Source organism: Phoenix dactylifera, chromosome 6 (genome assembly GCF_051530095.1).
Source record: "Phoenix dactylifera cultivar Ajwa chromosome 6, Ajwa_hap1_PhDact_Kaust_v1.1, whole genome shotgun sequence".
Classification (NCBI taxonomy): domain Eukaryota; kingdom Viridiplantae; phylum Streptophyta; class Magnoliopsida; order Arecales; family Arecaceae; genus Phoenix; species Phoenix dactylifera.
In genome coordinates, this window is record NC_143195.1 from 38,469,272 (window position 1) to 38,496,724 (window position 27,453).

A 27,453-nucleotide genomic window follows, 5' to 3' on the forward strand; every position below is an offset into this window, starting at 1 on the left:
GTGTCTCAAATGATGTTAGAGTTGGATCTCCACCCATCTCCCCTAAAAGGAGCAGGGTGTTAACTGCCTGGTTGGATAAATGAGCGAGGAACGTGATACCTGCTTGCGCGAGCAGACCATCTCATATCGAGAATCTTATGTTTCAGGGAGGATGCAAATTTCCGAATTTAAGAGAGAATGCCTTTCCACAATTTTTCAGGCATCTGTCCGAATTGCAAGCTCCTTTATAATTAGTTGCATGATGTGGCACAGCCGCCACTCCGTGAAAAGAAATATACGTTGGCCAGAAGCGCCCCAGTGCTCGGAAATATAGATAGAAAAGGGCCATAGATGGCCCAACAGCCCTTGGAACCGACCTGGACCGCCCCAGTTGGCCTGCTTGGCGTCAAGACTGGCGTCCTCCACCAACGGGGCTTGGATCGCAGTTTACTCTTTAACTTTTCCCCATCCCCATCGTCATTCGTCGTGCCCTTGCCCTTGCCCTTGCCCTGTTGCCCACCCCCTGTGGAGTCTCAAAATCTCCGATATTCTTGAATACCCCAAGCACCGGTTCCCGTTGGCGCCTCCGTCTGGATCGTCCAAGATGTACATGGCCTACGGATGGCCCCAGGTCATCCCTCTGGAGCCGGGCGTCTGCCCTTCCCCCTCTCCCGACCGCGTCGTCTACCTCAAGGTCATCGGTCGCCTCCTCCTCGCCGTTGCCCCCACCCGCCTCGAGCTCTGGAGCGCCTCTCAGGTTCCCTTCGCTTCCTTCCTTCCTTCCTTCCTCACGATATCACCCTTCCCCCCTGGATGTGCCCTCCCTCGCTGTATTCTCTTCCCTTCGCTTGCATAAATGCTGATCGCTGCCGCCTTTTTTGTGGATTTATTCGGGGGAGAGCAGCACAAGGTGAGACTGGGCAGATATGCGAGGGACGCCGATTCCGTGCAACGAGAGGGCGAGAATTTGCAGGCCATCTGGAGCCCCGACACCAAGACGGTCGCCGTTCTTGTAAGTCCCTTTTTTCTTTCTTTCTTTCGTTCTTTTTTCTAAATAATTCTTTAGATCTTGAATTCTTGGCGCATCTTTTGGTACTTCGATCTCGAGATCCACTGATGATATGGTCTCCCAAGATCATGTCAATTCGTTTGATTCCTGAAACCGGACGGTGGAGGCAAGCATGTTTTGCCTTTTGCTGTAACAACACCACTCTCTCTCTCTCTCTCTCTCTCTCTCTCTCTCTCTCTCTTTTCTTTTTTTAGAAAAATTATTCAAGTTTCTTGCTAGAATGGGTAATGACATTACATTACAGAGATGTAAGAACTCAAGATCTAATATATTTAGTAATTCTTGGACGCGAGTATTAACTTGCTAGGAACCTGAATTGTCTCGTTTGACATCTAGGTTTTGCTTTTGGATATTTTGAGTTTGCAAGAAAATCTTTCTAACCTCTAGGAGCCCACATGATACCATGCCTATTTAATCATGATTTAAGAAACTGTTCAAAACCACATGTACACTACGTGTAACAAGGCCAAGTGGGTGTTACATATGAAATCTCTGCATGCAGAGACGTTCTTTATGTTGACTGCAACTGTGAATCCATACAGATATCAACCTATGTAATTACTTGGATTTAGCTTTTAGCAATATGAGACCCTTGAAGTAACAAAGTCAGTTATTCTGGGAGTATTTTTCTGCTACCAACAAAAGTTTAAGGACCGATTTTTGATTTAGATATTGTTCAGACCAAATGAACATTGATTTCGGCCATATTTGTACTGTCAGTGATTTTTTGCTTTATCTTTTGTCAGGAAATGCAAAAAATACAAAGAAGTCAAAAATAAGAGATATTATAAAGGAAAAAAATATGCGATATAGATCGTACAACGTAAATTTTGGAGTATCACATATTGAAGTTCACATTTTGTAGCATCTTCACAACAAACATTTGTGTTATCAAGAATTGTAATCTCTCATTATAACCTATATTTAGCCTTGTTGCAGACTTCGTCATCATTCTTCCACATTTATAAGGTCCAATTCTCTGGAAAGAGACTGCTAATTGGAGGCAAACATCTCCCTGGGCTGTTTCTCGCTACTATATCTCTAGTTATCACCGAGAAGGCACCTTTTTCAGAGAACTTAGTAACGTATAATTTCTTTATGATTAATATGGCTCATTTTCTGTTCAATTTAAAATATTAATTTGTCTGTTTTCCTATTCTAGGAGCAATTTTGTCTGCGACAGCAAAAACATGCTCCTTGGACTTCCTGATGGGCAGTTACAACTGTTTTCCTGGAATGGAGAGGTACATGCGAATGCCATTTTTGTGTTGCTGATCTTCTTGACCTTTGATATCATACATCAGCTATTATCAACATTCTAATTATACTTTGTGGCTATGAAAAAACTTATATTTCTTGCTTGTTTCCCATCTAATTTCTATTGTATATTCACTTGTCATATTGTTTCTATGTCCAGTTATCTGGCACCTTCAGACTTTGTTGCCTTCCTTGTACGTCGGAGAATTTGACTGCACCTATTCATTCTTTAGTGGATGTGTCTTCTGCTTGTCAAGGGGGTGCAAACGTCCCATCATCTACTCCCTGCTGTGCAAGAAGCTCTGCGATCATCCAGCTCGAGTTGTCATTACAGTTGAGGTTGCTAATTGTGTTGTATTCCGGCTGTCAGATTGCGCTATGTTCAATAAATAAGAAGGGTCTAAAGCAAATCAGTTCCATTAAAGCTGAAAGGTGGTTAAGCACTAATGATGCTATGTGCGCCTCTATAGCTTCTGATCAGCAGATCCTTGCTGTTGGTTGTAGTAGAGGTGTTGTGGAATTATATGACCTTGCAGATGGTGCAATGCATCTTCGTACGATATCTTTATACGATTGGGGGTAAGTATTGGAATCATTTTTTTAGGCTACCAAATTGCTACTAATATTGATAATTGCTGAACTTCGAGTTTTTTAGCAACCTAAATGGTTGTGATTTTATGGCAAAATATGTGCATGCTTGAACAGAACCCTTTTAGGTGAAGAACATTTGTTGTCTGGCACCTTTTCTTTCCTCTGTTCTGATCATGCAAACATGGTGGGGTATTATGTTTCATCATGCTAGAATGGTTGAAAAGCTGTTAGGTTTAGGGTACAGATGTATGTACCTAGTTTTTGATGCAAATATATGGTTGCTGATAGACTGGAAGTAGTTTACACTTAGGCTTGTTCGTGGGCCGGGTCGAGCTTGGCTCGGGCCGGTCTTTGCCCAAAAATTAACATAATTTGCCTAGATCCAAGCCCTGCCTGGCCTGGCTCGGTCATGGGGCCTACTTTCTAGGTCCAAGCCTGGTGCTTACTTGGGCTTCGGGCTCTAGGTTGAGCCTTGGGCTTCTGGAACATTTTTTTTACAATTTCTAAAAAATTCTTAAAAACACTAAATATGAATAATTAGATATTTTTAACAGCAATTTCATTTCAATACTTGATAACTACCCTAAGATTCTAGATCTTCTTCTATTAAATTACATATCAATAAAACCTAAAATTTAATCATAAAAGCCTAGAGTTTAAAAAATTTTGAGCCAGACCAGGATTGGGCTCGGCTTTAATCCCCAATTTTGAGCCCAGCCTGTTTAAGAAGTGGGCTTATTTTTCAAGATTGGCCCAGCCCATTGAGCCTAAAACCTTGGCCCAAGCCCACGCAAAAGGCTTCGGGCTTGAGCAGGCCAGGCCCGTGAACAAGTTTACTTAAAACATTTTGTTTCCTAGCTGATAATTTCTTAAGAATTTGCACTATTAAGTTGCATGTAGGGTATTTACTGTATTTAGCACAATCTGATATGCTCTGTTTTCACTTTTCCTAAGCTATCATTGCTAGTTTGAAATATTTTTACTTTCTATTCTATTTGAACATCTTGTGAATTAGGAAATTGGCTGGTAGTGGTGTATACATGGTTTCAGGGTTCATCAAAAACTCTGAAACTGAATTGAAAGTTTGGGTTCAGCCAGAATCCAATTGGAAACTGGGTTTGGTTTCAAAAATTCAGCTGAAACTGATTTTTAGTACCAAATTAATGTATCTATGAGTTGTTTATGCCAATTATCTGCATTTTATGATTTCAAAAAAAATCCTTTTCTTCTGTACCATAGCATGAATTATTCGCACCTCACAGAACACGTGTATTGCTCTGCAATTAATTTGCCGATCCATGAATCGCTTGCAAATAGTTTACAAGATTTTCAAACTTAATGAATAAACTGCAAAATAACAAACTATTTGAAAATCGAAATAGATTATCACAGTCTGGAGTTGTGGATGGGTGGATATTTCTCGATTTAAAGTTGTGGATGGGTAGAGGAATTTGGGAGTTTGCACTGAAATGGGTATGTAGGAAGGTTTTGAGGAGTATGAAACATTTTCCATCCTGATGATGTTCGAGATTTTTGGGAAACGGGTGTGGGATATGTGTAGTGGATCCCATGCTCCAACGCACTGGTGTTTGACCCAATTATTTCCTATTCTCAATATTGTTTTTTATATTTTGAAGTCTCTATATCTATTGAACATTTAGTTATTTTTACTTTTTAAATTTCTCCCAAATTCTTCTCGGATTGGTGGATTTTTTTTTCCAAATTATGAAATTGTTCGCCTTGTGGAATAAGTCCTAAATACCAAAGTTGTGACTATGCTCTATACTAAATTTAAATGTTAAAAATTTTGAGAACACTTGGAAGCACTATGATGTTATATTATAGAGAGGCTTACTAGAGAAGTGTTATCCTAGGGCTTGAATTTCATAGATTTCTTTATCATATGTTGGATTGTTAACGACATTATGCACTCTAAATAGGGTTTTCGAACTTTTTATTTTCTAAAAGTAGTTTTGTACTTATTTCATTGTAAACTGACCAGGAAACATACAAATATCTTAAGCAAGATAAAACATTCCAAAATGACGTCAGCTTTATTATTCATGACCGATTTAGTTTATTTCATCATTCTTTATTTTTCTTAACTATATTCAACATTTGTTGAATCTCCTTATAATTGCAATCAAATTTCATATTTACCTAAAAATTTAAAATTTTGAAATCGATTAACTAAGTTATTTAGAGCTAAGGTTGTTAGAGTGTATGGCTTCAAATCCATGCCTAGCTAGTTATTTATTTAACTAATTTGGTTGTTTTTCCTACTCGTCTAATGTTTTGATTGGCTTATCCATCTACATGGTCTAGTCCACACAAGAGAGAGGGGGTTTTAGCTTGATATACATTGTTGGTCTATTCCTAGCTTAAGCTTTTAGGTTTAAGCAGTTAATACACTCAAAGTTCGTGTAGGTTATGAAGGTTGTGAATGTGAGGAGAAAATCATTGTTTGGAAAATTTTCAATATGCATGTTGCGAATATGGGAGTGGAAATGGATGACTAATTGGCTTTCGGGGGGCTAGTGGAACTCTGTTAAAATAGTGCCTTCAAAGGCAATTGTATTATCATTAAAATGAATGGTATATTGTGTCATCCTTTTGTGATGAGTGGGACCGTCGCTATGTTCCAAAGGTTGCACTATATGATAAGTGATCAAATTTTAGATGATTGGGAGGATTGGTCTTTCAGTTTCTCATACTTGGATCATTTACAGATGAGGCTAGACAAATGTGGTTCCTTTTTGGACTTGTTAAATAGCAGGGGGTGCAATTTATCACCTGACCTATCAACTCGACCTGCAACTGACCCAAGACAAGTGGGTTCAGGTTTAGCATAAACAAGTTCAGGTACTAAATGCTTCAGCCCAAGTAAAACCAATTGTTTAATGGGTTATATTTATGTTTAGAGTCCTGACTCATCTAAGTTGTTTTGATCCGTTTAGTAATTGGGTCGGGTTGGCACAATTTGAAATCGACCTATTTAATATACATTTAATTCATTTAAACTTTTTAAGACATGTTTAACCTATTATCAGACCTAACCCAGTCCGACCTGTTTATTTAATAGGTTACGTGTGTTTGGTCGGATTACCAATTCAATAAACAACTCTGGCTTGATTTTGGAGTTCTGTTGGGTTGGTTGACAAGTTTTCCTAATGTCCATGTCTCAACATGAAGCCAACTGAGGGAGACTTGCCAACATGCAAATCAATTGCTAGACTTGAAAATTTGGATGAAACCCCAATTGACATGGGAAATATTGATCTGGCACTGAACTTCTAGACTTCTGAATCTATATAGTTCCATTTTTCCTTCAGTCTTAGCTCATAGTAATAGCTTGTTCTTCCGACTAGTTGCTAGCTTTAGGGCCTAACAAAAGTATTGTCAATGGCTTATTGATTGGAGCACATTGGTTTGCTAGGGTGGTTTCAAGTGGAACCTTGGAACCAAATAGTCAATCAAGAGATCTATTACTTTAGTGTATCCATGTCAGATCATGTTCTGCATCACTTTTAATTGTTCCACACATCTGATTTGATACCAACCTTCTTGATGCATCATGTAGCAATTGTGACTTAGAGAATGCTCTCATTTTAGCAAAAGACCTGTAAGATAATGTTGTATTATAGAGGGATTTTATTGCAAAATATGTCAATGTTATGTGTGGAGTGACCTAATTCTAAAGCTTATGTACTATATTGACATCAACTCTTCCTAACCTCTCCACATATTTACCAACATTAGCTGGCACCCTAGCAAGGTACATCCTTGGTCAAAACCTAGGAGAGAGAAAGAGGAGACAGTAACTCATGGGGGATCGTATAATTATAGCCCAAAAGTTGGTTATTTTTCTAATTGAGCCCTCTCTAACACCCTTTTCAAACTTATCTTAGGTTACGTGCCCTAATACGCACATGGGTGATGCATTTTTTTATTATTTCATGGATTATTGTATTGGAAAATTGCTTACCATGACCAGCTAAACTGTTTGCTTGCAACAACATGCTGCCAAGACCAGCTAATGTGTTCTTCCATACTTGATTATAACTCACTAATGAATCAGCTTCTGTACATGTTCTATTCCATTATTCATTGAAAAAAACAATATGCTAGTTTAACATTTTTTGCCCCATTTAATGCAGTTACTCTATGGAAGATACTGGTCCTGTTACTTGTATAGCCTGGACGCCTGACAATTGCGCTTTTGCGGTAGGGTGGAAATTTAGGGGACTTACTGTCTGGTCTACATCGGGGTGTCGTTTGATGTGCACAATACGTCAAACTGGAATTAATTCTGCTTCCTCTCCTATGGCAAAACCCAATCAGGATTTAAAATTTGAGCCTCTTATGGGCGGAACCTCACATGTGCATTGGGATGAGTATGGATACAAGCTCTATGCTGTTGAAGAAAACTCATCAGAGAGAATTCTTGCATTTTCGTTTGGAAAATGCTGCCTTAACAGAGGGCTTTCAGGCACAAGTTATGTTCGTCAAATTATTTATGGTGAAGATCGAGTTCTGGTGGTGCAGCCTGATGATACAGATGAGCTAAAAATAATGCATCTTAATCTTCCAGTTAGGTTTTGCAATAGAACAGCTATTGCTTGCTTTACATCCTTTAGATATGGCATATTTCACCAGTCTTCTTAGATTATTGTATTTCTGAACCAGGTTTCTTATATTTCCCAAAATTGGCCAGTTTTGCATGTTGTGGCTAGCAAAGATGGTATGTACTTGGCAGTTGCAGGTCTCCATGGGCTCATCTTGTATGACTTACGCTACAAAAGATGGCGTGTTTTTGGAGATGTTACTCAAGAACAAAAAATTGAGTGCAAAGGCTTGTTATGGCTTGGCAAAGTTATTGTTGTATGCAACTACAATGATTCTTCCAATTTGTGAGAGCTTCAACCTATTTGCTTTGTTTCTTTCCCTGTTATTATTTCTCAAGTTTTGCACTAATTTTTTCTGCCCAAGTATCTAGTCAAAGTGGAAACGAACTATTCAATATTAGATGGTGTTGGCATACTTTGATCAAGCAATTGCTTTGATGAAGCAATGTTGTTTTCAGTTTTGAGATCTCCCAGTTGGAAATGTTGTTTTATTGGCCAACTACCTTCATGGTCGTTGTCTTTGTGACTGCATGTTCCATGCTGTGATTCTCACAGTCGAGTCTAATGCTTATAAGTCTCGTTGTACTTGAATTATTTCGGATTTGGCAGGAGTTTTGGTTTCTGCACGAGTGGGTGCTGTTATGTGTGTTATTTCCACCTTATTTCATGAGAAAAATTCCTTTTTGCCCAAATCTACTTTTTTTTTAAAAAAACTATCACCTGAAATTTAGAGTTCTAGCTTCGAAGTGAAGGATGGAATTCCTTTACTTAGGATCTGTTTTGTTGTGGAGAAAATGAATGAAACAAAAGAAACTAAAATGAAGATAAGAAGATTTCTATTTTTCTTTTTTGTTCTAAGTTCTAACTGAGAAAACTGCACTGAAAATAATACGAAACTGATAGGAATATGGATTGTTGCAATAATCCACCTGCATTTTGTTATTTTCACATAAACTCACTGCCTAAAAAGAGGAAAGGGTTACGCCATTTTGAACTGTTATGCTATTTTAAGCTTTTCTATGGATATTTCTCTTTTACTGCTAGACAATGAAAATGCAGGTTCCCTTGTATCTTCTTTTGTTTTACCTTCTAAGCAGCCAATTGGAGTCTTGAAGTTTGCTACTTTGAATTTCCAGACAAGCTCTAACCCTGCTTGATGTATTTTAGTACTCTAGTTTAGTATGGTAGCCTATCTTTTTGTTCGAAAAAAAGAGTATATCATGTTATATTTGTAATTCAGGCTATTTCTCAGAAAACATGTCTAGTTCAGCTTGATCTGGTTATTGATGAAAATCTGTTTAATTTGTCATGCCTTTGGAACTTTTCCCACAAATAACTGGGATTGACTAATGAACACATCATGAAGAAGACTCAGTAATTCCTTGTAGGTATGAGTTGCTGTTTTTTCCAAGATATCATCTTGATCAGAGCTCTTTACTTTATCGGAAGCCATTACTTGGGAAACCTATGGTCATGGATGTTTTCCAAGACTATATACTTGTTACTTATCGCCCATTTGATGTTCATATCTTCCATGTGAAGATCTCGGGAGAATTATCTCCAAATAGCTCTCCAGTTTTACAGGTAAGAGAAATCACTTTGAGCTCCTTTGATTTACTATTTTTGAAAAAAAAAGAAAGCTATCAGTTTCTTTTTTAAGTTTTGTTACACTTAGCAAAGCAGCATTATTATCTGTACATTTGTAGCTAATCAAATGGATAACAGCTTTCTACAGTAAGAGAGCTTTCAATCATGAGTGCAAAGAGCCATCCTGCATCAATGCGTTTTATTCCTGATCTGTTTTCCCAACAACCGTCTAGGTATATATGTTTTTCCAACAGCAATTTTAACTTCTAGTGCATGCTGGGCTTCTCATCAGGGCTTGCATATAATGTCAGATGTCTAATATTACGGACCAGTGGAGAGCTTTCCGTTCTCGATTTGGATGATGGGCATGAACAAGTACTCACAAATTCGGTTGAATTATTTTGGGTGACTTGGTGTCAATCAGAGGAGAAGGAAAATCTAATTGAGGAAGTTTCCTGGTTAGACTATGGCCACCGAGGCATGCAGGTAAGAAGATACAGGAGTGCGTGACTTTTATAGTTTTCCAATCTTTGTTACAGTAAACAGTATGCAGTCTGTGTTATTTTTCTATTGATTTTTGGAATGGCATATTTTGACCATTTTGCTTTCTAATACAATTTTCAAATGGAAGCTGATCATTGCAGGTTTGGTATCCATCTCCTGGTGTTGATCCTTACAAACAGGAGGATTTCTTGCAGGTACATATATATTCTGATGGATGGTTTTTAAAACGGTATTAGTAAATTTCATAGTCCAAAATGTATAAAATCTGGTGCAACCTGTGACCTATTTAGTCAAGGTAGTGACAAACTTTTAGTCACATGACCTATTTAATCACATGAATTCACGTTGTTGTGACTGTAGGTCTTGATGGTGTCATGGTACTGCCTTTAGGCCTCAAACAGTGAAACAATCCCTTCAAGCAATGATAAACAAAAGAAAGGATGAAGTAGAACATAACAGATCAAAGAAATGATCAGCAGTTAATCGAAAGAAGAAAGAAGAATATAGAAAAAAAGAGAATAAGAATAGATGGGAGAGAATGCTCCCAGCTTAAGTATGCAGTTGTGCATGATGAAGTTCATTTTGGAAAAAGAAGCAGTTTACCTTGTATCCAGATACAATCATGTCTAGATGCTGATGCACGTAATGTGGGCCAAGGAGCATATCAACTGGCATGTCTGAATGGTTTCCTTGAGGTGTGGCTGGCTGATCCATATGGAGCCATTCGATACATTCCACCGCCCATCCCAAGATGCATCAGCATCTAAGTGTGATTGTATTTGGTTGAGCTAAACTGTTTCCACTTGAGGTGGCTGGCCACTTATACATGTTATTTTTGCAAAAAAATGTTTTTTTACCTGAAGTTCAACTTTGAGTCAAATCAACCACTCTAAGAGCTCTTAAACTTTAGATTCCCTATCCTAGAATGCCTCTGTACACTCCAGTCCTAAGAACAGCTTTAAAGACCTCTTCCATTTCTCATAATGTTCAAAATATATGACTTATTTTTTGTTTACAGAATCTTTATAACGTGCTTACAAACTTGCTTTAAATTTAGGATTTCCCCTTCCATTGGCCTGACCCTTATTGGAAGCCCTGATCGCTTGGGTCATGTGTCAGAAAACCAACTAGAACCATAACCATCAAGCCTTATCCAAGTATTTGAACCGGCTTTGTGGTTCTTCATTTGATAATAATTCTTATCTAAGGCCACCTTTGATGTAATTTCAAGCTTTTCCACATCTTTTCTCCCAATCTCCATCCATGTCATCTTAGGTCCTTCCTTGTTCCGACATCCTTCAACAGTAGTTAGTTACATCTTCTTTTTGGAGCTTCCTCATGTCTTCATTGCACATGCCCAAACCATCTCAAATTCTCAATCGATTTTTCATCTTTTTGTCTTTAATTTTGCAGCCCAACAACTTCTATGTGTCGGAAACCTGTCAAAAACAATGAATGAAGAGAAATGGCAAGTTAAATTTGTCTGTTGTGTATTGCCCAACCTATATCGACTAAAGGTGGCAGATATGTTGGACAATGCATCAAGGCATTTCTCTCATGCTTGGCAATTTCCTACCACTCTTCAATAGTCAGCCAAATACTAGGCAAAGCTGTCTATTATTACCATCAAACGAATTGCACATTTAAAGTTAACTTTTTGAACCAAATTTGCCACATGGATGGTTTGCAGTGTCCATAAGCTCTAGGCTTAGAGGGCAAATCTAAATTTTGGATCAAATTCTGGTAATATTCTCCAAAAGAAATTGGATATTTGAGTTTTATGTATTCTGCTGTTTAGATCTTAAGGGTCGCTTGTTGCACAGCTTGCTTTACAAATATTTTTCGACCATTTTTCTCTTTTCCCTCTTGAATGCACATGTGTATTCTCGAGTCGTACATATGGAGACGTATTTGTGATATTGCTGAAATTTAAAATGTAAAGTTTTCCTTAATTTTGTTTACTTTATGTCAAGAATACAATATCTTTCCATATTGTAACGGTAAATATTTTGCTTCTGCCTTCAATTGCAGTTATTGAACCACCATTTATTGTATATTAGCTGTTTCAATTTATAATGATATTGAATTTTGAGCTAACGAAGAGCTTAATATTTGACTTGTAGTTGGATCCAGAGCTTGAATTTGATCGTGAGGTTTATCCTCTGGGCCTTCTTCCAAATGTTGGGGTGGTTGTTGGTGTTTCTCAGAGGATGTCATTTTCAGCATGCACTGAGTTCCCATGCTTTGAGCCTTCTCCTCAAGCTCAAACCATACTGCATTGTTTACTGAGACATCTTCTTCAGGTACTGATTGGTGTGTTGCTCTCAAGCTCTACTGAATTTAGATATAGCTTTTTATTACATTTCAAGCTGTGCTTATAATAATATTTAGAATGGTCATAAGGTGAATTAATGATGTTCAGTTTTCATCAGTGACTTATTTGTAGTCCAGCATATGGCTTTTTAGCTCTTTGTCAGTGGGATGTTCTTGAATATTCAAAAGAATACATCATGGAGGAATCATAAAACTTAATGAAGGTGGTCTGATAATCATGCTAGTACAGTTATTGGCATTGTTTTACATAAGAGGAATCATAAGAGGAAAAGGAGTAAAGGGCATTAATTAGGCCATGCTAATGACAATGCAACAAAGAATTGAGGGTTTTGATAGAATAAGGGCATGAAACCAGTATCTAGCACATCAGCTGGTATAGTTATTGACATTTGCATGGTTTGTCATCTCGGTATTGTATCTTGTACCAGCACTATGCTGGTACAGTGTCGGTATGCCCCATATGGGGTCGGTTTAGCATACCAACGATTTGGTTCACCCCGGTATTGAGTTTGGGTTCGGTGTTAGTACGGTACAGTATGCATGGTATTTGGGTGTTATGCGCCAGTACAATGAACCTTGTGTCCAAATGTTAATATTGTAAAGAAAAGTAGGTTTGATTCCTTTAACTAGCGCATTCGCTTTCCATAGATTTTTGGAGGATGGTGATCATGCTGGTGGTCCAAGCCTCACCTTCATCTTAGTTAATTCATATACTTGGACTCCTACCTTAGATTTTAGTTCATTGAGTGGGCAAAATATCACCTTATTGAGTCTGTAGCCATAAACCCTTGCACATATATACAAGATATATCAAAATACAAAATCATATTCTGTAATCATTAAAAGTAGCACAACATCTAACTGATAATTAGAAATTTGCATTTAAATAATCTAATGAAACCAAATTTCTTGTTATTAATCTTTTTTTCCAGATAGTCTAATCAGGGTTAGTTTTATAATTCATATTGAATAACAAATACATACACTTGATTGCAGTAACTGATCAACTAAATCGTTGCCAAAACATTTCGAACTCGATCTTAATTTATTTCTCTGTTATGTATTTTTTTTGTGCTTGGCTTTTTGAATCCTTATTTTCTGAAATTACTGAACAGCAATACTGGATGCTTTTGCATATCATTTATCACAGCATCCTTTATGGCTTAATGGTAACATATAGTTTTCTGCATGGTTCTGTTCTGTTTAGTATCGTATAATTAGCATAGATATATTTTATGTACATAGGAAAATCTGATTTGGAGTTTTGTAGGTTGGACAGGACCCAATAAAAATATCAAAATTTAAACCCATTTGGATGGGGTGGTTTTTCAACATTTCTAAATTATGAGTGAAGCCCAATTTCATATAAAAGTTTCTGGCTATTTATGTAGTTTTAAGAATGTACTTTCGATGCTTGTTCGCTCTTAAATTTTCATGGTTTGAATTATCAACATGATTGGAACTCTTTTTTTGGGGTGGCAAACACAGAAACTACAGGAGTAACATATCTCTTCTATCTGAGACTTGAAATGGACCTTTCGCAGCTTAAATGGAGCCAGTTAGATTAAATTCCAATAATTATTAAGGTCAATGGGGATTATTTTGGTAGGGGATGGTGCTTGCGAATGGACCGAAGTCACAATTGAGTCCTAGCTGCAGGTGACTTTAAAGTCATTATAAATAAGTTCTTGACATGTTTTAGCCTGTGCCAACCTGTATTGTCACAATCAGGTGAGCTATCAGTACTTCAATTACAATGTTAAAAGATATCAATGTCTCTGTTCTTTGAAGAGAGCCTTCATGTGACATGTTTTATTAATGATGACTGATGACCATGCCTCTCTATTTTATTTTATCATAATTTCTTCGGAATATGGATATCTACTGCTTTATTATATCTGTTATCTTAGGGCTGGATATGTATTTTCCTGCTCTCTTTTGTTTCACCCTTATATCTCTGCATTTTGCCGATGTTTCTGTTATAATATTTTCCAATGCTAATCAAAATTCCTGTATTTCTTCTGGAATGCTAGGTAGCTCTGAGGGGTGTCGCTCTTCTTAAAATTTAATGGAAATTATGACCAATTTGTGTTCAAATAAGGACTATATTTATGATTAGATGGCGGATGCCAACTAACTTTTCAATCTGCATTCTTTGGGCATGTATTAGATGTTAACCACTGGCTCCTGAAGTCTTCATTACATAGACAAAGTCTTTCATGCCAATCTCATAATACTGGGAAGAAAGTTTCCTTTTACCTAACTGTTGTTAGATGCACAAAATGGTATACTTTAGTAGGTGATATCCAGCACTTTATGGTCATAGTTTTAGACTTGAATACTTAGAATCTTAGATAATTCTTAGAATTTATGTTGCCTTATGACTGTTATCTTTCTTAGTTATGTTTTAGGACTCTCTATGTAAGTCTATAATTACATCATTTCTCTCTTTGGAATTTTTGATTGAACTTAAACTATATCTCAGGGAGCAATTTATCTTTGACTTGTTACAACTTGCAACGGATATTTGCTTTGAATTGATATGGTTCTCTGTATTGGTATTCTGTGATGTATTATATATACCATACTAGGATACTGTAATTTTAATTTTGCCTTTTGAGTTGCTTTTCTTCATTACTTGCTTCTCTTTACTAGAGGGACAAAAGTGAAGAAGCTCTGCGGTTGGCATGCTTATCAGCAGAAAAACCACACTTCTCCCACTGCTTGGAGTGGCTCCTTTTTACAGTATTTGATGCAGAGATATCAAGGTATGCTATGATAAAATTTTTTATCTAGAGTTAAAAATGTGATTTACATCACTTAATGGACATTTATTGGCTATTGGTATATTGTAATTCCATTTTTCCCATTTAGACTGCTGATGAGTGGGATTCTTTGAAATTTGGAATAACATCTCTTGTGGCTGATCATGAAGAGGAACGATGTCATTCAGTCTTTTAAAATGAAGATCAAAATGTTACACACAATTAAGGCAATTTAACAATCTGGTCTGAAAATTTGTTAATGAATACATATTTGGTTATTACACACGATTGAGGCAATTTAACAATCTGGTCTGAAAATTTGTTAATGAATTCATATTTGGTATTTGTACCAACATGACCTGCATAAGCAATGTCTTCTCTGCTATTGTTATTCCTTGTTACAAGTTATTATTTCAAATTATTCTTTTTACTTGAGTTTCTTTTCTGTTGTGAACCATTTTAATGATTTTCTTTTTGAAACCATTATCATTTATGTAGGCATAGGTTATTGATTAATTGTGTTCATGTGTCAGTTCATTAGGACTAGTGTATTTGGACCTTGTTTTAGGGCCTGTTTAGATGATAGAATTGGCCAGCCGCTTATATTCTGTCAGCGGCCTTCATTGTTTCCCTCCAACAGTTTGTAGAGAAGAAACGGAGGGTCGGGCTACTGCTTGAGCTATGGTAATCCCTGCTTTTAAGGGATAATAGAGCCAGCCTTAGAGATGAATTATGCTACCCCTTAGACAGAGATTAGTTATGATCGGTGCATTCTCCCATTCCTCTAACTTCCCCACTTGAAAATGCCACTCTCTCTTCGCTCGGAGTTATTCCCTGTATTAGAGTCCTTAGTTGCAGGAAACTACCACTTAGGGTGACACTCTCTCTCTTCACTCATCCCTGCACCTGTCTCCTAAGCATTTCCTTATTCAATTTTTTCTAAGAGATTCACCTTGGTGTACTTGCGCCTAGACTTGCTCCCACACCCTCACCCTAATTCTGGAAACCAAGGATTAGACATTCCAGCAGCCAAAGAAGCCCTTACTGATAAATATAAATAATTGTAGTATGTCAATACTTCTTACTAATGGAAACTCTTGCTGATATATGGAAGGGTGATGCATGTACATACATTATGCATGCGTGGAGCACCAACAAATCTCTTACCGTACAAAATCTGTTTTTAGGTTGACATGATTAACTGTCAATCAGAATAAATTCAAATCAAGAAGAGCAGCTTGTTAGCTATCCTGAACTGGGATCAGGTCCAGTGAACCTGTTCAAAAAAATCATAGAGTTCCAAGCGCATAATAAGTGACTAGATTCAACCTTTTGATGGTTGTATGTATGTTATGTATGTGTATATGTATGCATATATGTGTGCGAGGCAAGGTCCACGATACCGGGTACCATACTGGTACCTTATCAATTTGATATGGAATGGCTGGTACGACACAATACACATCCCATATTGAAACAATTCTCTAACCATGTTTCTCATTTTTATCTTAATACGTCTCAGTATAGGTCGGTACACCTTGGGATGCTTTGGTACGAGGCCTGTACTGACCTGAACTTGAGTTTCGTGTTGGTCTCTTCCTAGGGTACGGTACAATACACTCTATACTGGACGGTATGGGGCAGTACAGCAGACCATTTGCAAGCTCTCTAGCTATTGGAGCAGGATTCTCTATATATCATTCTTATTCATAGCTGTATCATTATGGATTCTAGTATGTATGTATGTATTTATGTAAGCTTTGTCTAGACAAATTCCATCTGACTCTTTAAATTCTCCCATTTTTCTTACCAAGCTTCTCAAGTACTCCTGGATTTCATGTTACATGACCTGGATCACTTTAACCCTATTGCACTTTTTCACTAACGCACTAAGTGCTTATTATTTTTAGAAATGCTCCTGCCCTTCCCCTTTCAGTATAGCAGAATCTTGGTCTTGAAATGCTGTATTATTGGAACAGCTTGTTGTTTGACCTCATATTAGTGATATCACATGACCTATTCCCATCTTTATACACATGTTATAGCTAACAAACATACATCCTTAAAATTTATGTCTTTTCATCTTTTCCTCCTGACTTTTTGTGATGCTGTTCACAGGCAAAGCGCAACCAAGAACCAGTTACCTGCTTCTGCAAATTCTTCAAGCAGTTCACTCTTGGAGAAGGCATGTGATCTGATCAGAAATTTTCCTGAATATGTGGATGTGGTTGTTAGTGTTGCGAGGAAAACTGATGGTCGGCATTGGGCAGATTTGTTCTCTGCTGCTGGACGATCAACTGAGTACGTTGCAGCATATTACCATAAGACTTAGGAATGATTTTCTTCAATCTTTTAGTGCTCGTAATTCTTTATTCTATTAGAGCTGCATACCAGTTCATGAACTTCTTACATTTTCTAATACATTTTTTTTTGACTTTGTACAAAAAAATATAGCCTTACTCAAGGTACATCTAGCATCATGCTTACCGTTAAATTGAGTAGTTTCTTTTGTAGTAATCAGCGTCAGTGATGCTATATGCTAGAAATGTTTTGAGTTCAGCTTTTGTGTACAATGTTTTGCTTTCAATTTCTCAGCACACATTTCCATAGCAAGCTTCCAGGAATCTTTTTTGGATGTTAGACATTTAATACTTTCTCTAGTTCATATTCAAATAGTGATGATGAATCTGTTAGTTTTTCTACCCATGCCTTTTTTGGGAACTAATGGATGAGGGCCGTGATGCTGCACTAATCATGGTGGCAAGAATGGTGATTGTAATAATCCTGTAAAGACTAAACTGGATACTTAAATTGCTATTATTATATGTTAGGATTACATGAAAATTCAATAAAAAACAAAATAGACAAGTATTTTTGAAAGTAATGGTAGCTTGATGACTACTGCTGGTATTCATCCTCCACCGCTTCGATAAGGCATTGTTCCATCGTCAAAATGAGGACATTGCAATCTCCACACGATGAAAAACTAGCCTGCCTTATCCTGCATGACTTCTCATTGGCTTCTGCATCTCTAGCACACTTAGGTAGTCACCCTTGGTTGTGGGATCATGTCTTTTTCTGCTCTTAATACATTATCTTCTTTTAGTTCATCAGTTATCTTACTAGTTGCATTATCCAATTTAGTTGTTGGTCAGGGAACTACTCGTTTCTGTCCTTATATTTGTCTTCACCATCGCACTTACCTTATTTTGATCAAGTCTACATCTTCAAATAGTATGCATAATGGGGTTTCCTATAGAACATGTTGATACTTCTAACATGGAGCCAAATTGAATAGCTATGCGCATCACATGTCTCAATTCTTACCCTCTGTTTGATACGAAGGATGGATTGGAGCAAGGATGGATAGGGAGAGGACGGATGGGTCTTCTATGCATCTTCCCATGTGTTTGGTGGAACATAAAAGAATGGACGGGACCTCATTTGTTTGGTATGGAAGGAATGAAAGAAAAGATGGATGATATTTGTATAACATTTTTTACTAAATTACCTTTTAATAAAAATATATTATTATTATTATTATTATCAATTTATAACACTGATTTATACTAAAGAAGTAGGGATATATATGAACTTATAATCTTTGTCATTTGTAATTATACAAAAATTATATAAATATTTAATTTTAATTACTTTATTAAAAATTAAAAATTCCAAAAAATATACATGAATTAATTTATTTATATATATATATATTAAATATATAAATAACTAATTAATTTATAATTTAATTTAAATAGTTAATTAATTTTATATGAATAGTTAACTAAAAAAAGTGAATATAAAGGGAAAAATAGAAGAAGTGTTAGGATTTTGTTAAAAAATTAATGATGGATAATCTTGTCAACATAGACACCCCTCACATGCTCCATCTATCCTTTTTTGCATCCTCTTAGTTTGGAAGGATGCATATTGGTAGGCCAGGATAGATGGGCAATCCCTCCGTTTTCATCTATCCTTCATAAGATTTAATCAAACGGTGGATGGAGATCATCAATCCTTCCAATCCCATCCATCCTTCCGGTCATGACCCCAACCAAACATAGGGTTAATCTTACTTTACCATCCTCTCCCATAATCTGATTAGTATGGTTTGTTTAAATTTTTTCTTTGGAACAAATTTGTACATTGCCTATAATCTTATAGTGATTGATTATCTTTCTGTAAGACTATAAATAAGGTTGTGAATTGAAGAAATCTTAGTGTACCAATAGTTTTCTACAATTCCAAAATGCCACTTAAAGCCTTAACTTATAAATGATATATAGTCAATTTGTTCAATATTCTAGCTTACAACACACTTTCATAATGATTTTGTGGCATCATTTGTGATCTCTATGTAATTAGTTTAATACCTAGTGGAAGCCAAATGATGCCATATTTTTTTTTTGTATTCCTCTATACACAATTGCAAACTTTTGGGTCTTCAACTCATTATCAATCATTGCTTTTCAATACTTTATGTGAAATAAAGTTTTAACTCAAAATGTGGATCAGTTATATTTCATGTGAATCAAATTGTAGAGATGAATCATAATTTTTGAGATCTTAATAATTACAGTTAAAATTTTTGGGTCCTTAGTTTTGTGATAACTAACATGAAAAAATTGTAATTTGTTTATAAAAGCCTGTGCTTCTGCCCCTCATTTAGTCAAAAGATTTATTGCTACAAGTAATTAAGAATAATGGATTTCAAAATCATGCTATACCTTCTTGATTGTGGGCAACATTTTTCTCTCTGTTTCAGGTTGTTTGAAGAATGTTTCCAACGAAGATGGTATAGGACGGCTGCTTGCTATATATTGGTATGATAATTAATCTCTTCTATATCTTTTGTTTTCTTTGATATATCATTTATTTTAATTGAGGTCGTCTGGATTGCTTGCTTAAAGAAAGGGTACTACTGATGGTTTTGTCTGAGTTTGTGGAATGTCAGTTTACCAATCGTTCTCAACATTCCTTTCTTATCCTCTAAATAGGACCGGAGCATAATTATTTTGATTCAATTAAGCAAGTTTTCTGCAGTCTCTTGCATTCTATTTTGAAAATTTTCTCCTTTAGATATATTCCAAATTTGGCTATCTTATGCTCACTGAACAAAATAAACTAATCTTGTGAAATGACCCAAATACAGGTTATTGCGAAGCTAGAAGGCCCTGCTGTGAGTCAGTACTGTGCCCTTCGCTTATTACAAGTGAGCAAATTTTACTCTTAGTGGTGGTCTTCAGATTTCATCCCTTGCTGGATTTTTGTATATTGTAATTTAGATTATCTTGTTGGAACATTTGAATGACATGTGTGCTCTTGCAGGCAACACTTGATGAATCTTTGTACGAGCTTGCTGGGGAGCTGGTATGATTTCCATGTGATATAGTATCTCCATGTTAACAGAGTTGATATATTTTATGTTTTGGGCAGGATGCTTACACAATTTGATGATCAGGTACGATTCCTGCTGAGATCTGGGAGAGAGTATGAAAATGCCTCTTCAGAGTCCGACAAGCTGTCTCCAAGATTTTTGAGCTATTTCCTTTTCCGCTCACCATACAGGAGGCAATTGTCTGACACTAAAAGGTGCAACAATCTAAAGTAAAGATCTTTTCTAGCACTATTTATGGAAATAGTTCCAAAAGCACTTATCTTTAATTTATTTATTGGAACAGCACATCACTCAAAGAGCTTAGTCCGCATGTTGCTTCTGTTAAGAACATTTTAGAGAGCCATGCTAGCTATTTGATGTCTGGAAAAGAACTTTCCAAACTTGTAGCATTTGTAAAAGGAACACAATTTGACCTTGTGGTGAGATTCTTGTAAATTTTCTCTTCAACTTGCATACTTATGCATTTGCAATCTTGATATCCACTGTATTCTACCTGCCACAGGATTATCTACAGCGAGAAAGACTGGGAAGTGCTCGCCTGGACAATTTTGCTTCTGGGCTTGAACTGATTGGTCAAAAGGTTTCAACTTCATTCTGTAATTCATTTTACTTTACCGTATGAATAAGCAATTAAAACTAAGCCCCTCTTGATTATCATGTAACTCAGACAAAAATCAATCTATATTTCCAACAATCACTTCTAAAGAAAAAAAAGGGCTATTACGTATGGCTTCCATGGGATGTGTATTACATAAATTAATACAGATTAGATGTGTTTTTGATGTGTTAAACTGTGGGATACTAGGGCTAATTGATAATGCACAATGTGAATATTACAAGAACTTGAAAAGCTAGACTTAAGGTTAATGTTTTAAACTTCAGTTTATTCTCAAATGCTCTCTTCCTTTCAACATCACTAGCATACAACATGCACTATGTACATTGCAGAGTAGCGATGAATGAAACATATTTTGGTTGGGAGATGTGTTGGAATAGTTTTTCTTGGAGGACCTTTGATCACCATTGTGACGTTACCAAACAGTTCCAATGTCTAAGTGGCGGTCAAGTTTATCGGGGTATTCCCTCAGTTTACTGACAAACACACATCAGAGTGTAGCTCTATCATAATGGGATATAGTTTCCAACCATGGCTAGCGGTAAAAGTCCTTCAAGTTGGATTTCTATGTGCAAATGAAATAAATAACCCTAAATTATTTTTGACTTGAGTATTTTGATCCCTATCAAATTTCTCTATATCTAGTTCCAACAAAGTCGGTTTAAATTTTGATTAGGTTTAAATTTGAAATTAGGTTTTTGACCTAGGCCCTACAAGGTGAAAAGTCCAGGTTGATTTTGGATTCAAGTTCTAAATTTCCACTATTCATAATATTTAATGTGGTAGGCGCTAAGGCCCTGTTTGGCTTTTTAATGATCTGGAATAAAACTAAAAAGATCACTTGTCGAGCTTTATTCCGCTTGACAACCTTTATAGCAGTAGAATAAAGCAGGTTAAAATAAAGTAAAAGTGGTTTGTCTGAAATAACTTTTTTGTGAAAGGCACCTTTTTGCTTACATATTCCATAACCTAGATACGACTATTCAACCAGATGGTTGTATGATTTTGTTCAGACCCATCCCTCCATTTTTTCCCTGATTTTATTCCCCTAAGTCAAATAACCCAGATAAAAACTGTGCTTGAACCAAAGAGGGCCAACATGTTGGCTTGGAAAGACACATTGAGACACAAAAGCAAAACAGTTACTTATTTAAGAATGTATTTGTCCATTTGGCACTTTGTCAAACCACTATTGGATTTTTTTTGTTATTCTGCTAATCTGTGTTTTAATCTGTCTTGGTTTATAGCTCCAAATGGATACCCTGCAGAGCCGATTAGATGCAGAATTCCTTCTAGCACATATGTGCTCTGTCAAATTTAAAGAATGGATTGTAGTTCTGGCTACTTTATTGAGGCGTGCAGAGGTATTGCTGGATTTTTTTTGGCATAATTAACTTTAGTCATGCTATGGACTTTGATTGCAAATTTCAATAACTACTGCTTTTCTGTTTTCACTTCTAACTTTGATCACTTGGTTCGTGTATGAAAATTTTTCTGTCATTTGTAAGAGTATAATAAAGATTCTGTTAATGGCTCTCTTGACTAAAACCTTCTTCTACCTGTTACACATCAAGGTAATTTATGCTCTTCTTTAATTCTAGACATGTACAGATGTAAACTATGGTGCTTAAAAGCATTATGTCTTCTAATTTATCATAGAGTTTGATGTAGTTGACTCCTTTGAGAAGTATGGTTAACCTTTAACCATTGATTGAAGAACATGATAAGTTTCCAAAGAAAAATGGTTCTACTGAATTACATGGCTTAAACTTGAGCTTCATGTGCTGGGGATGGGCTAATGCACCATGGGAGTGTGGAAGTCATTATATGCCATGTGTTCTCTTACAGACAACGAGACATCCCTAGCTATCAAGTAATGCATTTATTTAACACATGTCAGATTAGAACTAGTTTTCAGGATATTTGTTTTATCTTAAAGTTTATCATAATATATATGTTAGTGAAACAATATATAAACCTAAAAGTTGAAAATTTTAATAACAATTAGTGCTGGATGTTCTTGTGTATCCTTTGTTAAGGAATCTTTGAAGTGATAAGTTTTCAGGTACAGTCATCTATTCATATCATTGGAAATTGTTGTTACTAAGGGTGTGTTTGGATGTCTATAAAATCATAATATTTGGAGACATTATGTGTTTTTTGAAATTTGAAGTTATGATTTCATAGTCCTAAGTATTTGCTTGTGTGATGAAATTTCCTAAAATCATGAAATTGGATACTTTTTATTTTTCTCGCATTTTTCCTTTCTTCTTTCCTCCAATTTGGAACCGTTTCTTAACAAGCTAACACCTTTAAACAATCTTAACTCTCAAAAAAAAGGAAAAGAATAAATTCATGATTTTGGAATTAAATCCTCCAAATACAACCTAAGATTTAGGCGGCTATCACATGTCTCAAAGCTCTCTGTGGATTTTTTACTTAAAATGCTCTACTTAATTTTCTAAATGAAGCATAATAAATGTTTGCATCTTTCGTTCCATGCTTGCATGACAAGAAGCATAGAAGCTCTCATTTGATGTTAAGGTACAAGCCACTTGTCCTTTGTATATGTATAATCATTCTGAGAGACTAATAAAATTTAATCATTATTTTGGTAAATGATATTAGAGATTAAAGCATATTAGAGAGAGAGAGAGAGAGAGAGAGAGAGAGAGAGAGAGAGAGTATTGTTGGGAATGCCTTGTTTTTAGTATGCATCTGGTTGCAGGGTTTCATCCAGGTGCATTTATGACTTGAGTTAATGTAGGGCCAACTTACCAGCAAGTTGAGATTTACATGTCCGAGGCTGAATCCAGCTTCACAATCTGACTCTCATAGCATACTTAGACTTGCACACAGGTAGGGTGGTCTCATGTGACAGCTTATAAATGATAATGAAATCAATATCTGAAGAGAGAAAAGGTCTTCAGTTTTTGCACCAATTTAATTTTGTTATGGTTGAATCATCAGGGTTAAAGTGAAGCTCAATGAGATGGATATGGTTTGAGTTTTTTTTCTTTTTCCTTGTCTTCTTTTTTTTTTGGGGTGTGTGTGTGTGTGTGTGTGTGTGTGTTGGTGGGGGGGGGGGGGGTGTGGGGAGGGGGAGGGGGAGGGGGAGGGGGGCAGAAGGTTGGTTGTAACGTTTTATCAAGGCGATGATAGATATGGTTGAAGTTGGGGATGTTAGGGAACTGGGATCATTTGTAGGGCAAGTGGAAGAAAAGGAGGATATAGTGAGCAACTGTTAGAGATTAGGGTTCTGTTTAATTAGATCTAGGGTATGTCTTTTTGTGTTTATTGAATTCAGGCTTATGTCATGTTCCTTGTAATATCTGACCTGACATAATTTTATCAATGAGCTATAGTTCTAACCCAAATATAGAAACAGGTCTAACCCCAATGGACCCACTACCTTCACCTTAACCTAGTGGAATTCGTGTGACCCAAACCCTGCACAAACTAGATTAGGCAAGGGTAGATGGTCAGATCAGAAATTCGCCATGTAGACACATCATTGATGTACTAAAGATGTATCACAATGGATGCGCATTGAAAATGCAGGACTTACAAACACGTTGCAAGAGTATATTTATTGAAGTAGAACAAAGGAGTAATTTAGGGCTTTGGGTCACTAGAGAATAGAGATAGGAAAAAGTGGGTTAGTGGAAACTGCAACTCCTGTTTATTTGTATTAGGCTAATTATTAATTTCAAATGTAACCATAATCCAGCCTCCAGCATTTGTTTTTTATGTAGCAGCAGCATGGAATTTTTATTTTAGTGTCTTATTATATTTATTTCTTTGTACAATATAAAAACAAATTTTGGATCAATTCTAGTTAAATAATTGGAGCTAGATTATTAGGCTGGGTTGGGATGGTGAATTTGATCAAGTTTCGGATGGTACAAATGGACTGGGACTGCTCTGTTTAGAACTTCAGATAAAGTTGGGTCCATGTGGGTTGGGTTTACAGAAACTGCATTCGGTATAGTTTGGATGTTTCATGTAAGTGGCCTCACTTGCACACCATGTTTTCAGCCTTTCCCACTTCCCCAAATTTGTCTCTACCTTTTTTCTTTCAGGTTAAAGACAGAATAATGAAGTTGAGATCCAGGCTTTGCCCTTCACTTTTTCTAGAAAATGATAAGTGCCTAATCATTGCCCCTGGGCCCCTACAAAATAGAATGGACTGTTAAGTGAAAACAAAGAGAGGAAAAAGAATTTCAAAGAAAAGTGAGAAGCAATATAGTCAGCTTGTTTTATGATCTGCTCCATATTTTTTAGCTTTGGATGTGGAATTTGAAAAATTAGATAAGAAAAAAACTAGAATGTAACAACTAGAAAAAGGAGTGGAATTAGAAGAGGGGATATTGGTAACTTTTTTATATGTATTAAGTCAATTTGAATGTTTGTGGATTTAGGTTGAAATAGTAAACTTACGTTTAAAACTTTTTCTACTTTTTATGTGTTTCCTCGTTTTCTTTACTTATATATGATAATTTAGTAGTCAATTTAGTTTCATCTAAGGTGTGTTCTGCTGTGGTCCAAAATTCTGGCTGAAAACTTGTGCTTCGTGTTGACCTTAAACCTTTGAGACTTGATAACTTTTTTTCTTGAGGTCACACTAAATGGTTGGTTTTCACAATATCTCTAAGTTACTCTGATCCTTAAAATGCATTAGATATATCTTTATTTTGATGTAAAAGATAATGCCTGCATATGGATGACCTATATATTAACTGGCACTTCTTGTCAAATATCAATTTTACTCATTGTCCAGAAAGAATTTTTTGTCTTTTTCTTTTTTAAAGGATATTCACCAGTTTTTGTCTGTAACCTGTAAACGATCAATGTAACATCTAAGATAGTTCCTGAAAATGCTGCATTTCTTCTCAAGGTGTGTCTTGATGCCTACTATAGACTGAAATTACAAAGTGGCATGCACAAATTGCTCAAATTATCTGCTTATGGCTTCATGTTGAACTCTTAACATAAAAACCAAATATATTACGGTAGTTACGTGTACCATCTTTGTTGCAGTTTGTCATTAATTCTTAATTTATTCAGGTATTGGTGGATCTTTTTCGGCATGATTTGAGGTTATGGAAAGCATACAGCACCACTCTTCAGGTTCAGACTCTCTCCTTAAAGCACTATAATCACATAATATTATAATTAATTAACCTTCCGGGCATGTTTATTTTTGAACTTTCCAGTCCCATCCTGCATTCGGAGAATACCTTGATCTACTTAATGTCTTGGAAGGGGAACTTTCTTCTGTTTCAGATCTGGACATCAGGAAAGGGCCCTCCCCATCCTCTGATCACTCTTGAGGCTTACTTTGTTAATTCATTTGCCTGCACAGTGTAACTTGCCTGTAATCTTTTTTATGCCTATGAGTTAATGATGGGACTTACTAAAGATACTAAGATGTTGAATCTCCTTGATGTTGTATCGATCAAATTCAAAAGAACAAATTTGTTAAAAATGTAGTAGTGACACTAAGGAATATAAAATTTGTTTTTTTTCCTTTTGTAAAGATTTTTTGTTGACCTTGTTTGCCATACAATTACATTGTTGTAAGATATATCTTGATTTGAGAGCCATTCATCTACCTGCTCTGTCTCTACAAACTTCACATACTTTAGAATAGCCAGTTTATCTGTACTGTGTGCATCATTTCTCTTTGTTGTTTTATGGCTTAAATGCCGCTAATCTTATAGGGCTCGTTTGATTCGCAGGAAAACGAGGGGGGAAAGTGTGGTCAACGGGAAAGTAATGAAATGCCTTTTGTTTGGTTGGAGTTTTCAAAGGAGAGAGATGGGAAAGTTGTATTCCCATGGGAATATAATTCCCACATTTCATGGGAAAGTCTTTCCCATGAGAAACATGGGAAAGTTACTTTCCCATGAGGTGGGAATCACTCCTTTTTTATTTTTTCCCAAAAAGACCCTTCAGCATTAAAGAAGCATTAAAAAGGCATTAAAGACCTAATTTTTATTAAGGGCATAATAGGAATTATACATAACTTTCCTAGGAAAGTGGATGGTCAACCAAACATAAGCACTTTGGAAATTAGTCACTTTTCCATGGTTAACCAAACATGTCAAAAGTACTTTCCTAGGTATCCTCTTCCTAGGAATCTGATTCTCAGGAATCCTATTCCTAGGAGGGAAAATACTTCCCGCGAACCAAACGAGCCCATAATTGTTTTATGGACTTTGCTCATTTGGCTAGAGACACTGTTACAGCCACAGTGAAAAGCAACATTAGGGGCTTTTCTATTATGATCATGTCAAATCAGCCACACTGCGAGAGTAGCACGAGGCTCGTGCCTTGGAATTGCTCATATTTGTTTGTAATTAAATATCTATAGCTTATTTTTAGCCCCCAAAAAAATGTTTTTGAGTTTGTCTTGAATCTTCTTGGAACTTAACCTATCCTGCGTTCTTTAGCTGCACCACCTTGTCTTTATAATGGCATATGGATCATATTAGATGTAGCATCCTAGTTGTATGTTCTTAACTGAAATATTATTCATGAGAAGGTTCTTGTCGTTATCATATCTCTGATGTGTCTAATTAAATGCAAGGCTTTGGCAATTTGTTATAGGACAAACCAAGGTATGGTGAAAATAAAAAGGGAATCTTCTTATCAAGATTATATATGAACTTGTAAAATTGAAAAAGAAACTCTTATATCGCGAGTCATGACTAAATATCATG

At 36.2% G+C, this 27,453-nt stretch overlaps 1 protein-coding gene across 4 annotated transcripts; it reads left to right on the top strand.

Moving 5' to 3' along the window:
* The first annotated feature begins 199 nt into the window (after positions 1-199).
* On the top strand, positions 200-26,342 carry LOC103703979 (uncharacterized). 4 transcript variants are annotated; one of them, XM_088724161.2, is made up of 23 exons: positions 200-736; positions 884-991; positions 1,977-2,133; positions 2,211-2,292; positions 2,466-2,884; positions 7,054-7,486; positions 7,562-7,806; positions 8,910-9,105; positions 9,247-9,341; positions 9,420-9,594; positions 9,753-9,806; positions 11,736-11,915; positions 14,602-14,714; positions 16,830-17,012; positions 19,480-19,537; positions 19,867-19,926; positions 20,043-20,084; positions 20,176-20,306; positions 20,396-20,531; positions 20,615-20,692; positions 21,976-22,092; positions 25,796-25,858; positions 25,945-26,342. In XM_088724161.2, exons 1-23 carry the CDS (start codon positions 601-603, stop codon positions 26,059-26,061), a joined length of 3,378 nt encoding a protein of 1,125 aa, XP_088580287.1. In that variant the 5' UTR covers positions 200-600; the 3' UTR covers positions 26,062-26,342. The 4 variants fall into 4 exon arrangements, with proteins under 4 accessions (XP_088580287.1, XP_088580288.1, XP_038982401.3 ...); XM_088724162.2 differs by having other exon boundaries at positions 7,583-7,806; XM_039126473.3 differs by having other exon boundaries at positions 1,988-2,133.
* The last annotated feature ends 1,111 nt before the right edge of the window (positions 26,343-27,453 follow it).